Here is a 14614-nt window from a genome sequence, read left to right on the forward strand (position 1 = left end):
GACTACATCCCTGTATTACTCCCAAGTGGCCAGTCCCTTTTTCCACATTCTGTAAACTTCCTTCTTCCTTTGAGTTCTTCCAGGAGCTCCTTGCTCATCCATGCAGGTCTCCTGCCTACTTTGCTTGATTTCCTACTCCTTGGGATGCACCGATCTTGAGCTTGGAGGAAGTGCTTGAATATTGACGAGCTCTCTTGGACCCCTCTACCTTCTAGAGCCCTAACCCACAGGATTCTCCCAAGCAGATCTTTGAAGAGGCCACAGTTAGTTCTCCTGAAGTCCAGGGTTGTAATCCTACTCACTGCCCTGCTGCTTCCACACAGGATCCTGAATTCCACCATCTCATGGTCACTGCAGCGAAGGCTGCCCCTGACCTTCACATCCCCAACCAATCCTTCTTTTTTTTTGTTCGTGCAAGGTCCAGCAGCACCCCTCTCCTCATAGGCTCCTCCACCACCTGTGTCAAAAAGCTATCATCAGTGCGCTTTGCAGGAATCTCCTGGACTGTGCGTGCCTGGCTGTGTTGCCTTCCAGCAAATATCAGGGTGGTTGAAGTCTCCCATGACAACCAGGGCCTGGGATTGTGAGGCTACTTCCAGCTGTCTGTAGAAGGCCTCATTGACTTCCTCTTCCTGATCAGGTGGGCTGTAGTAAACACCCACAACCGTGTCACCCATATTAGCCTGCCCCTTAATTCTTACCCCTTAATTCTCAATCCATTCTTCATCCACCCCTAGGTGGAGCTCAATACATTCTAGTTGCTCTTTCACATAAAGAGCGACTCCACCACCTCGCCTTGCTGGTCTGTCTTTCCAAAAAAAGTATGTAGCCATCCATGACAGCATTCCAGTCATGCAAGCTATCCCACCACATCTCTGTAACTGCAATGAGATCATGGCCCTGCAACCGCACACAGATCTCTAGCTCTTCCTGTTTATTCCTGTTTATAAATTATTTCAGCTAAGTGGTCAGTGGCTGTACTGGGTCAGGACCACAGCTTCTTGTCTGACTCACCTACAACAAGCTGCAGCTTATGCTTTCACCCTGGAACAGTCCACCCTGGCACCCCATGGGTCCTGTCTTGGTTCAGCAATCAACTTCTCTCGTAACAAAGAACATCACAGAGGTGTCCAGATTTGGTGTCACCATGTACAATCTCTCTTTTACCCAATCTTTTCACATTTGGAAATTAAAATCATGAAATGGCACTTGATGTTTGTCCTTCCCTGACCTCAGGTACTAAGTAATTTGGAGGAGTAGCTCACTAGCTAGGATCTCACAGACACATGGGGGTAGCTACAGGTTAGGAAGTGATTGACTAAGCGGAAAAATGCAAAGCAATACAAAGCTGTAAAGTGTTTCCCTTACCTGCATTTATCAGGTTAGGCAAAACTTGATGAATCTCCTGGTGACCTGTGAGGAAAGCAAAGTTGGACAAATTCACTTCATTGCAGCAGAAGAATCAGCAGAAGAATTTCCTGGAGAGCCTTCCCTTCTAATCATTGTGAAACTTTCAGTGGCACATTTTGACCAGCACAGATGCATGCATAATATGATCAAAAAAGACTGCACTATGTTTCTTGATCTGGCATGAAGCCACTAAAATAATCTCTTCAGAAGGCATTTTTGCCATATCAACAGGTCTCGACTCTTTCAAACTCCATACAAAACCTCTTCTTGATTCCAAAGGGAGGGCGGTCACATCCTAACAGTATTTAAAAAGCAGATAAGCTGGATGGAGTAGATATTATTATGTCATCTTTGATACTATATGGTGTCCATTACTACAGCACCTTAACACTATATAGTCTGCAGTGCAATTACACTAACAGCATCCATGTGAATGAAGACATACTTATTATCTTGATTTCAGAGATGGCAGGCTGAAGTGCACAGAAATAGGTTTGATTTGGTAAAAGGGCTGCTACAGAGCCTACCAGACCCAGCCACACATGCAGAGTGACAGTAGGAAAGGTCTGTGAATCTGGTGGCGTCTCTGTGGTCACAAAGGGTTAAGTGGTCTTAGGTTCCAGATGGGAAAGCAGACAGGACATCCTTAGCCTGCAGAAACCACCGCACCTGGGAAAATTGGCTGGACACTTGCCTGAGCAATGCTTTACGAAAAGACGTCAAGCAAAGTACCAACAGCCTGTTACAAGCTTGGGAACCGCTATGTTTTATTTAAATAAAATCATTCTGCAGTCACCTATAACAAGCAGGGTGGATACCCCTGTAAGTGACTTTCAGTGGTGTGGTGGGTTGACCCTGGCTGGAGGCCAGGTGCCCACCAGAGCCGCTCTCTCACTCCCCTCATTCACTAAACAGGGGAGAAAAGGCATAACGAAATGCTTGTGGGTCGAGATAAGGACAGGGAGAGATCACTCACTAATTGTTGTCACGAGCAAAACAGACCAAACTTAGAGAGGGAATTCATCTAATTTATTACTAAGCAAAACAGAGTAGAGGAATGAGAAATAAAATCAACTCTTAAAACACCTCCCCCCACCCCTCCCATCTTCCTGGGCTCAACTTCACTCCTGGCTTCAACCTTCCCCCCCTCAGCGGCACAGGGGGATGGGGAGTGGGGGTTACGGTCAATTCATCTCACGGTGTTTCTGCCGCTTCTTCATCCTCAGGGGGAGGACTCCTCTCATCGTTCCCCTGCTCCAGCATGGAGTCCCTCTCACGGGGTGCAGACCTTCAGGAGCAAACTGCTCCAGCGTGGGGTCCCCCACAGGGTCACAAGTCCTGCCAGCAAACCTGCCCTGGCGTGGGCTCCCCTCTCCACGGGTCCACAGGTCCTGCCAGGAACTTGCTCCAGCGTGGGCTTCCCACGGGCCGCAGCCTCCTTCAGGTGCCTCCACCTGCTCCAGCATAGGGTCCTCCACGGGCTGCAGGTGGAATCTCTACACCCCCTCATCCTTCCTCCATGGGCTGCAGGGGGACAGCCTGCTTCACCATGGCCTTCACCACGGGCTGCAGGGGGATCTCTGCTCCGGCACCTGGAGCACCTCCTCCCCCTCCTTCTTCACTGACCTTGGTGTCTGCAGAGTTTCTTACATCTTCTCACTCCTCTCTCCGGCTGCAAAAGCTCACTCTCTCTAAGTGTTTTTCTTCTTCTTAAATATGTTATCACAGAGGCGCTGATTGGCTTGGCCTTGGCCAGCGGCGGGCCCGTCTTAGAGCCAGCTGGCATTGGCTCTATCAGACAGAGGGGCAGCTTCTAGCAGCTTCTCACAGAAGCCACCCCTGTAGCCCCTCTCTACCAAAACCTTGCCACACAAACCCAACACAAGTGGCTACAGTCTTTGCAGCAGTTGAAAAGGATTCTGAAGTATAAATGATGCCTTAAAAATGGATATAGGTCCACAAAGGGACTTGTGAACCTAATTCTAGCATTCAGTTGAGACGTCTACTTCTAAAAAGAGTGCCTTACTTCCATTAAATCATTACTTCAATTAAATTATTGATGAACAGATGCACAATGGTTAAAAATAAATATAACTAAAATGAATGCCAGCAAAAGGCATCATCTCCCAAACCATAATTAAAATGGCTTGCCACAGGTAATATAAAATCTTTGCCAGGTTCCCAGTTCTGACCTTTTATTTTTTTCCTGGTTACTGAATATTGTCCTCAGGTAGTCCATGTTTGTTTCACTACTAGAAATTTTTGAGCTTCAGCAGAACACACTTGATGCACATTTTACATGTAGCCTCCTCTTTTTCTGTTCTCATGCCCATCTGTTAGGATGGCTTGGCACCATCTTATACATTGGATAAATCTTGCTGTAAGGAAAAGCACAGAAGCACAGGTGCAATGGAGGCTTCATGCATGGATATTGTGAGATTTGCCAAAAGGTTTATACTATCTCCTATACACATGGAAGAAAAAATCCAAAGCAAAACTTGGGCATTCTTATTTTGAAATAGTGTTTTAATTCAAAACTGTTCCTGAAGGCAATACAGCTCTAGCTGTCTGTTCACTGAATGCAAAATCATCCCAATACAGGAAAATAGAAAATTTCACTTATTAAACCATTTTAAGGACCAGATTATAACTGCATTTCTCCAGAACATAGCCTCTTATGTCCACAGTGTTTAGCTGATGTGACTTTAACATGTTTCTAGTAGGATTACTCCCAGATCATGGTGCTGTTCTGTGTGACAAATGATTGCAGAACTGAACATCAAATTAATATGAGAGTATCATTAATTAAAAGAATAAATATTTTCTTAAAAATTCTAGGAGTGGCCATATGCAATACATATAACAAAAGGCAACTAAATTCAGCTAATAGCTTTGGGATTGGAGGAGATCATGATCACTCCAGCTTTCTTTTTGTGAATAAAATTAAATAGTCAGGGCCCATTCAGTCTAAATACATCTATGTACTTCTCAGTTATCTACGCACATCCCTGATTACCCCTGGTTTCCTTATCTTGTTGAGTTTCTATATAAATTTCCCTCTAATATCAATGCAATCACATCTGTGATTACTTCCATAGCAACCAACAGACCATGTAACTCAAAAGTCTCTCTTCGTCTTGGCCAGCAATACCACCAGTCTTATACTCTGTGCCTCTGGCAGTAGCTAATAGATCATGCTCAGGGAAGGCAGGACAAATATATGAATATGTACCAGCAAGGTATGACTCTAGATTCTTCTTGGGATGCATTAATTGTGTTCAGTAGCATTGCATAGCCCTCACATGACTGCAGGACGCAAAACTTATCTCACTATGGACAGTTCTACTTATATTCCAGATACAAATATGTAACCAAGTGCAATAATTGAACTGTCTATATTTGTATTAAAAATTATTTAACTTGTATACATCTCTTAAAGCAAGGAAAAAAAAAACCCACAAACAAAACCAAAAACGAACAAAAAAACCCCAACAAAAACCCCACCAACAAGACTATCTGGTTAGCTTCACAGATTGTTATAAATTCATTCCAGTTCTTGGGTAACTGTTGCTGGGGTGAATGTTTTTTGTTGATCATAATCTGCGAATTTTCAAGTAAAATCCAGGAGGTTTCTCAATTGTTCCATATGTCTGACAGCCCTGAAATTGTGATGTTATATCTGTTCATCTTGGAGCAGTTCTTACAGAATCTGAATGTGTGACGATGCACTCAATTATTAGCTGACAAGTATTTCAAAAGTATAATTGTTTTTATAAAATAGCAGTTCAGAGGGAAAATTCAACTGTTTCCCATATAAACTGTTCTCTCACTATGGAATTATATCCTGTGCTTGCAATAACATCAATCTGTTTTGTTGGAGAAGTTGGTAGAACTAGAGGTAGACTGGTGCCTAAATGATAATGAGTAGAATGAGACTGTTTGAAACTATCAGTTCATTTCTTAGCAGTGATTATTTGAGCATTCATCTGTTGAAGTCTGATGACAGCAATACAGTTACCGCTTCACATTTGAGTTGCTGTGCTTTCAAAACTCATGGTCTTCAACAGGAAGAAAAAGCCCATATTTCACTGGAATTTGAGACTTGCTGTAGGGAGTGGTGTCACAGTCCTCCCTCTCCTTTCTTGTGCAGGCAGGTTGCTGTTGCTCTTCACCACAAGGTAGTCAGACCTCAGTGTTTCACCAGCTAAAGTTCTGTGCATTAATTAACAAGGCATTAATGCTGCCCAATACTTATTTATTGCTAAAAACTTGTTTCCTTCTGGGCAAGTTAGAGTGTTTATGGTGTTGCTAGTTCTAGGTCACTTGTCCTGTTGCAAATTCAACTAGCAATAGTAGATGATGACACTTATCTCATCAGAAATCCTGGCTATGATTGATAGGGTGCCTATTAACATTTGAGTATGAATTGCACTAACAGGCAGACAGCAAGAGACTTGTGAAGAGAAAAGTGTGGAAATTCTGCCATTTGGTATTTGTTGCTTCTCTGTTCATTTTTAAGTGTATACAGGAATAGGGAAAACCATAATTGTAACCTTAAAAATCAGTCAAAGATAACTACATAAATGTGTTGGTTTTAATACTTCTTTGGCAGATAAAGGAGGTCCCTGGTTTACGCTAGGAACTACAACCAGAGAAAATAATTATAAGAAGAAATTTCATATGTTCTAAACGCAATTTCATTGTGTAAAATTAGAGGACTCCATATAAATCCTTCAGTAAGATGTTTTAGAAGCCATAAAATTGAAATGGTTGAAAGCTACCAGTGTAAATTAGTACACAATTCACCTTAAAGTCAAAAACATTTTCAAATGAGACAGATCAACAGTGTAGAACAGATATACTGAAGTTTAAATTAGGATCACACATTTAATTATTACCTGTTAATACCTTAAACTAACTTTTTATTTATGATAGGTAGCTAATAAATAACTTTAAAATTCATCATTTTGATCCCTAAACTATTAACACAGACTACCCAAAGTACAACCACAGTAATGGAACTATCTTAGTGTTTGTACCGTGTTGTAGGCTGTCTTTGGTTTGATCAGTGTTCTCCTCTCTGCAGTTTTCATGCATACTTTACTTGATATTACCTACATCCAATACAATAGCTGATACTTTTTTTTCTATGTATCTGAGCTAAAAATTAATCAGAGGACAAAGAAACTATCTCCTTAGGTCCACATAGCACTAGCTGGTATAAATCTGGCGCAAACATCAGAAAGAAAAATGGGATGTTACCCACCTTCTATGGCATATAGCCCACCTTCATTACTTCACTGAGTTCTGCAGTTAACTGCATTGGTCCTGCCTGTGGCACAACTGGGGACAACGTCATGTTGCAACGTCATGTGGCATCTGCTCCAAGTGTTATTCATTCATAACAAGCTAATTAAAAGATTTGGCAGCAGAGAGGCAGTAAATCACAGTAACATTTCTGTAATAAACCCTGTCCTTGGGAGAGGGCACACCCAAAACCCCCTCTACATTACGCAGCAGACATCCCTGGTTTAACCCACTGGAGCAGTTTCCTGAGCGAGTGGTATTTGTTTGCTGAACCTCTTTTAGCAGGGTTTTGAAACAGATGAGGTGGTGTAGATTGGCTTTGAATTTTAAGACCTATTTGTTCCCATTTGTTTTCATGACCTATTAGCTGAACATCACTGTTTCATAGAAATTAACCTGTTTAATTCTTCCCTTTTTAAGGGTAGAGAACATGGCCATGCGACTGGAAGAAGTAAATGAGCGAGAGCACTGCATGAAGGCCTCTCTGCAGACTGTTGACATCAGGCTTGCCCAGCTGGAAGATATGATGGGACGAATGGTGACAGCCTTAGAAAAAATGACTGGCATAGAGAGAGGTGAGACAACCAAGATACGATCCAGGACCTCATCTGACTGTACTGATGCAGCCTACATTGTGAGGCAGAGTAGCTTCAATAGTCAGGAAGGAAATACTTACAAGCTTCAAGAGAGCATAGATCCCACAGGAGAGGAGTCCATGTCCCCAACGTCTCCTACGATCACACCCCGCATGCGAAGCCACTCTTTCTATGCAACAGATATGAAGGATAAGTGTGGGCTGGAAAAGTTTGAAAGCATTTTTAAGGAAAGATCTCCAAGCCTGCATCGGGCTATCAGTTCCCACTCAATCGCAAAAGAAGGAAAGGTTCCCTTAGCCCCGACCAGCACTTTGTCGATTGCCCCAGACTCCAGAAGGCCTTCATCTTGTATAGACATCTATGTTTCTGCCATGGATGAGATGCATTCTGACACAGAGCCTCTCGACAGCTCCATAAATATTCTTGGTACCGGAGATGCAGCTCTGCAGGCTCACATAGCCTCTTCTATTTTAGCTAACAGTGCGTACATTAGCAGTACACCTGGCGAAAATATTTCTGGCAGGAGTCTTGATTACGAGGAAACCTCTGGAATAGAAACAAGAGCATTTTCTTCAGACTATTCACAAATCACAGATTGCCAAATCCCCTGGGATTCAGACCCTCCCTTGTATCACACTTTAGAGAGATCTAAAAGCAGTCGTTACCTGGCTACAACCCCATTTATTCTGGAGGAAACGCCAATTGTGAAGTCTCACAGTTTTATGTTCTCTCCATCTCGAAGCTACTTCAGCAGCCTTGGCGTCCCAGTGAAAACAGCAGAGTATACAAGTATTACAGACTGCATAGACACGAGGTGTGTGAGCGCTCCCCAGGCCATCGCAGAGAGGGCCAGTTTCCCTGGAAGTCTTGGGGGCAAAGTGGAGGACTTGGGATGCTGCCACCCAGAAAGAGAAGCTGAACTAAGTCACCCGAGCTCTGATCATGAGGATATTGAAGCCAAAGACAAGAAGGGGATCCCCTTATCTCCTCAAGACAGCAATGCTACAAGAACTCTAGCCAACAGCATCCCACTTCCAAAGATAGAACGAGCCAACAGCTACTCCGCAGAGGAGTCCAACATGTTGTATGCACACCACACGCGGAAAAGCTACTCTATCAGCGACAAACTTGACAGACAAAGAAACGCAACAGGCCTGCGAAACCCCTTCCAGAGGAGTAAGTCCTCGAGGCCAGAGAGCAGAGGGGACAACCTGTCCATGAGGAGACTGTCAAGAACGGGAGCCTTCCGCAGCTTTGAAAGCAAGCACAGCTAGGCCTAGACAAAGCTCACCAGCAGTCTAAGGGTCATCTGCTCTCCAGTCCGTTTTTCTTAGAATTAAAAAAAAACCCTCACATCACCCCATGTAAACTCCAGCTGGCATTAGCCACTGGTCAAGGGAGAACATTGTCAGTCTCAGCATCGCCCACTGAGTTACTGCATCTTGACCCAGTTGACATTTGCACTTAAGGAAAAAGGGAGGGATGAAAGCTTTACAAAGACTTCAGTAAACAACAGGAATAACAAGCCCCTTTTATGAAGTCACAAGAAATAAATGAGTAGGTTCAGAAATCTGCCTTTTTTTAGAAGGCATCCTAAGATCTTTGATCATTATTTAAGTTTTTAGAATGCAGGAATTAACTGGCCAAAAGAGATGTACAAATTAGATATTCTAAACTTCAATCACGATTTCTTTTTCATCTGTTTCACCGTTGTGATGACTGATGAAAAGCATTTGTTATTTCTGTAGGAACCGGCAGAAAACAAACCTAAAGTCTCCCAAATCCCTTGCATCCCACACTTGTGGAAATGAAGAAAGATAAACAAGATAACAACAATAATGTTCACTTTCCTCTTTTTGTATCAACTTCTAGTGCCACAAAAAGTTTATATTTTCAAGAGCAGAAAGGGAAATGAAATGCTTTTTGTACTGCAACTTCAATGGAGGAAGAATTTATGTTAAAATATCAGGTGATTTCCTGTATAAAACAGGCATTCTAGATTCTAGCACAGCTGAGCAAGCTCAGGATGAATGTAATTAAGCGGAATAGTATATATTTATTTTTTTACCACATTTGTCATCAATATGTTGTCTCACTAAATCAAAGGATGCGATGGAACAGTAAGAATAGGGTGATCAGAGCAGAGCACAGTAATATTGTCAGGTACTCACTGCTCTGTTTAACTACATATACCAATTTGGGAGATGTATCCACCAGACTACTACCAGGCTCTTCTTGCTGTTCCATTTGAGCTGCTGATTTTTTACATCATTCCCTCGCCTAAAAAATATGCATCTTTTTTTTTTTCATGAGGACATGGCCATATTTGACCATTTCAAAGTATACGAGATTTATCAACAGTCTGAATCCAGATTAATGCAATTAGACTGAAGTTGCTTAAAGGAAAATGTCCTTGGCAGAGGACTAGAAAACACTAAAGAGTATATATGCTTTTAAGGTAAGTTAAATAACCAAAATGAAACTGCAAGTGTCCATAAACAGCAAAAGCCATCAGTTGCAACTAAGCTTCCACCATTCAGCAACATGCAACATGCATTTTAGTAGGAGAAAGAATATCAGAACGTAGTGCAGTTACGGGTTTTGGTTGAAGACATTCGTAACTCCACTGACCCCACCCACATTGCAAGGGTCCACAATGTCAACCAGAGTTTCAAACTTCTCATGAGAAGATATCATAGTGGTCACAAGTGGAAGAGTATGCAGAAGATAGGAAAATGGTGGAGAAGCATAAACTGCAACTGAATAAAAAATTCACATCCTTTATGAAGGCACAACTTTTAAGTTTTTATAAAGAGTTGAAGCTAGTGCTATTCAAAATTAAAACATCTCTACAATGACCAACATCTGTGTAGAACCAGCTCCTTTTTGTTATTAAAACCGAACACATGTGAGTGGGGTACATAGTTCCCATTATTTAAATGGGAATTATCTTTCAAATCTCTAAGGCAGCTTTGAAAATGCAGGCTGACGTTTTCTCTCTAGGATCTCAACCTGGGAGACTCTGAGCACCATAAGAGAGCTAAGTCTGAAAGGCAACAAATCCAAACATAAAAATAATCATCAACCTCAAGAAAAGAGGCAAAGAAGGTGAAAACATTTAAGTACCAAGTCACTACGTTGGAAAATTCAGGAAATAAAGAAATGCAGCATGGGGACTTTCAGCATGTGTTTCATACTTCCTGCGCCAACGTGTTCCTTGCTTTCTTCTATTTGATCAGGCTTTCAATGAGCTAAACTCTACCAAGACACCACGTTTATGCAATTGCCTTGCAGTCCATGTGCAGCGTTACAGTCACATGGCAACACCGAGAAAGGTCAGAAACCTTTCTGTGCATTATGAAGCATGCTTGTGACAGGCTGATTGTTGAACAATAGCAAAACGCCCAGGGGCAAAGGAACTTGTGTTTAACAATCTGCTTCAAACGTGCCAACTTTTGTTAGCAGCCTTTTCCTAAGGCTTCTCCAAATCTATCTATCCTTGGCGAGTAGAGGGGGATATTCTCACTTTGTTTTCTTTGTTACTTTTACGAATGTCTGCTAAAACTGTTTGTGGACTCTTCCACCTTCACCATATTACTGGCCTACTCTAGAGGAACTTCACATTCATTAGAAATTCCTCATCAGTGCTTAGTCAGTTAGTTCAAGGCATAGGGCTCTCCTCTGAGGTAGATTTCATTGCTTAGTTTGTCAGGGTAAAGGAATTTGCCAAACCCAAAAGCTGTACAAATGTTTAGGATACAGCACTTTATTGATCTGGAGCACACATTCCAGGTAAAATGAAACAGGACACTTTATTTACCTCTTAAAATTTGCCATTATATATAAAATGTAAATTCAGATGCTAAAAGCGTGATTGCAAGATGTCAGAACACTACTTTTCCTGAATGTTTCCCATTTATTCTACAGTGTGGTGTCCATAGAATATATTATGATGGATGTTAGATCATTTTATCTTCACTTGTTTTTTACACATTGCATCAAATTGCTCCTTTTTGAATTTGATGGTAAAATTCCCATTCCTTGCAATGGGACCAGATTTCCCACTCCCGATATTATTATGACCATTTACTGAGAGTAAAAGTCTTATCATCCATCATCATGTAGCTATAGCATGTGCCATATGACATATTCTGTATCAAAGGATAGCTTATGAAATAGATATATATACACACATATATACATATCTCCCATATATAAACCAGTATAGTTGTGACATGTGGTAATATTAGTGAACGTTACAGGACAGTTTTATTATCACATTATAAGGACTTGTTTGTAAATCTGTAACATTCAATAAAATAGCACATGTTGCATTGAGCATTAAGTTCCACTATCCAATTATTAGCTTACATATGGAATATGCATTTCTGGTCACAGTGTGTAAGTTTGGTGTGTTTCACACATTTCCTCTGTATAGCTCCACTTAAATGTCTGTATGAGCTGATGTATAAACCTTTAATGAGCCACTGTGGGCTGTGACAGGTGAGTTGTGATAGTGTGAAAGATGAACTGGCATGTTATGCAAAAGATTATAAGATAAATGAACTTTAATAATATTTTGAAACTCAACTGAACTTAGCTGTTTGTTTACATATGCTGGCCGACTGAGGAAGCGGTATACAGTGTTTTATAAATATTTTCCTATAGTAATCCGTTCTGTTGTTTCCAGTTTAAGTGATGCTATTCTACAGTTGGGGTATACACTTGTCCTAGGTATTGGATTATAGTACATTATTCTTTCACAGTAACAGTGTGATATGACCGAAGTAGTTTCTCTTCCTTACAGTCCAGTCTTTTTTTGTGTCAATGGAAATGCATGCATTGTTCCATGAGTTTCTTTGGACTACTATGAGACTTAACATTTTGCTATTGCCTGCCTGTAAAGATGAATCCAGTTAGGAACGAATTCAAGCTTTTGGATGTTTACATTATTTCCATTATGTTTGATCTTTAGCAAAGTAAGTGAATTTTTTATTATTTTTAAATGACAATTGTATTTTATGAAATTGAAATATTCAACACAAAATGCGAACCTACAGCAGTGCTCAGACATTTGGCTCTCTCTTTTTTTTGGAAGAGATAAGGTGCTACATTATTGTTCTTAGCACAAGTGCCAGTTAACAAATGGCAGTGAGGGGATAATTTGAAAATATAATGAAAAACCAAAACATCCATTCATCCACATAAGGAAATCCCTCTGGGTTCCAGATATAGATTGCTTTTTTTTTTTTTCATTTTCCATTGATAGATTTTTTGGTAAAAAAAAAAAAAAACAACTGATTTGTACCTTTTGTGGAATGGATAGCCTTTTGTCAGGGGATAAATATCTTAGTTAGGTATATTTTTTGTATGAGAAGAAAATGATTTGTTTCTTAGAAACTGTCAGCGCATGGAAAATGCAAGTACACAAATAACTGCTCAAAAAAAGTGCTGGTAGCAGCACACAGCCTTAGTCCAATGACTGCAGTCGGAGAAAACAAGTATCTGTCCTGAGAGCAGAAGTTATCAAAGGTATTAGCATAGAGTGAGCCAGTGAAACAAAATTCTGTGTAAACTCATGGTGCAAATTTTCAAAACAAGCATAAATGTCTTGTTATGTTGCTCAGGTTATATACTTAAGAGGATCTGATAATCACCAGAAGGGAAAATGTGAGCTGGTCAATCCTGGCTTTCCCTAGGAATATTTAAGTAGTTGTGATGTCTCTCCCCTGCTTTAAAGTAATAGTCTATTTGCATTTTTGCACAAATATGCACAATTGTTTCAAAAAAGACCACATTTTCAGTTCTGTTAAAAGATACCAGGTAGAGATCACCTTCTTCAAAAGAAATGGGAAAGCTTCCTAGCATGAATTTTCCCTCATCCACCTCAAATAACAGCACAGCCCAAACTAGGCAGAAGTAAAGCGCTGGGGGCGGCTGCTTACCTAATGAAACCCTCCATTCCTGGAGATGGTATTCACTGGCCTTGCCATGTGTTGGCATAAAAGCAGTAGCACTGAATGTGGAGGGACCGAGTTTCTGCGCCCCAGTGAGAGTTATCCTGCTCTACAGCCAACCACACGGTGAACGCTACAGGCCACACAGGCTTCTCTTCTCCGAGATTGACTACGATTTATGGTCTTACCGATGCTGGTGCAAATCTGCAGAAAATCCACTGACTTCAATGGAGTACTCTCACTCTTGTCAGAGGATGGATTTATTCTGCGTTTCTAACTCTATATTACTTTGAGTCATGGCACAGATTATCCTAAATCATCATCAAGTGGGAAGTCTAATGACTGAGCCATTGAGCCAGACTAGTCGTGGAACAGTCTCTGACCTTTTAATTTTTGCTGTATGCTTTCAGATCTCTCATAGACCCACACAGTACTTATTTCGAAAAGCTATTAGGAAAAAATGTTTGATTATTAAATTGCTGCTGTTTCTGCTGCAGGGAAGTGATAACTCTTGTTTATTTTAGTATTTGGTAGGGAGGGGGAAGGGACAGAAGTGGGAATTGGCTGTGAAATACAATTTTATGCCTGCATAAGAGTAAATTGTATTAAAGTTATATCCTTCCACCACTGCAGTTGTTGTACATGAGGAGAGTCTATATGCTGCTACTGCTGTCTGGAACAGTGTTTGCAATATACTATACTAATAGCTATTTAATCGTTTATTATTTGGGCTATCATTTGTAAGTGTATAACAATCATTTATAAAGGGAGAAAAATTATTAAAATGTCATTTTAAACAAATTCCTACTAATATGAAGCTTTTCAAGTATGATTTGTCTAAATGTATATCGCTAGGGAAAATGGTCCTTTCCAAAGGTGTACTGGATTCACAATGCACTTTTAGACTGTGTTTAGATACGTAATAAAAAGCAGAAGTTGGCAATTACTACAGTAGAACTTTCTGAAATTTCTGTAACAGTTGTTTTGCAATAAAAAAAGAGATGTAGTTCAAAACATCTGTTCTTACCAGAGCATTTATTTATGGTCATTTGCTTTCAAAGCAACAAAGCAACAATGCAATGGCAGCTGCTTTTCTCCAAGATCTCTCCCTGCTCCAGGACTAACTTTACACTTTTAAAGAAAATGAAAGGGTTTACACTATTGCACACAGACATTTTGAATGTTGTAAGTTATTTCCACTTCTGAGATCAGGTGTCATTCAGGTGTCCCTTACGCTGGCCAATATCAGACCCCAGTTTGATCCAAGACAGACATATTTCTCGATGTGTTTATTTAAATGGACGGAATAGTTTCTTTTCTTTGTAGCTACCATTTCAGCAAGGG

General features: G+C 40.8%; 1 protein-coding gene across 4 annotated transcripts in view; it reads left to right on the forward strand.

The window, feature by feature from the left end:
- Positions 1-14263, forward strand: part of TRPM3 (transient receptor potential cation channel subfamily M member 3) — a 429177-nt gene extending 414914 nt beyond the window's left edge. For all 4 annotated transcript variants that reach the window (XM_054809132.1, XM_054809133.1, XM_054809134.1 and 1 more), the window contains one exon: positions 7138-14263. In XM_054809132.1, coding sequence (XP_054665107.1) covers positions 7138-8587 — 1450 coding nt within the window. In that variant the 3' untranslated portion in view covers positions 8588-14263. The remainder of the gene's footprint in view (positions 1-7137) is intronic.
- Positions 14264-14614: the final 351 nt, after the last annotated feature.

This window comes from Grus americana, chromosome Z (assembly GCF_028858705.1).
Source record: "Grus americana isolate bGruAme1 chromosome Z, bGruAme1.mat, whole genome shotgun sequence".
NCBI classification, from domain to species: domain Eukaryota; kingdom Metazoa; phylum Chordata; class Aves; order Gruiformes; family Gruidae; genus Grus; species Grus americana.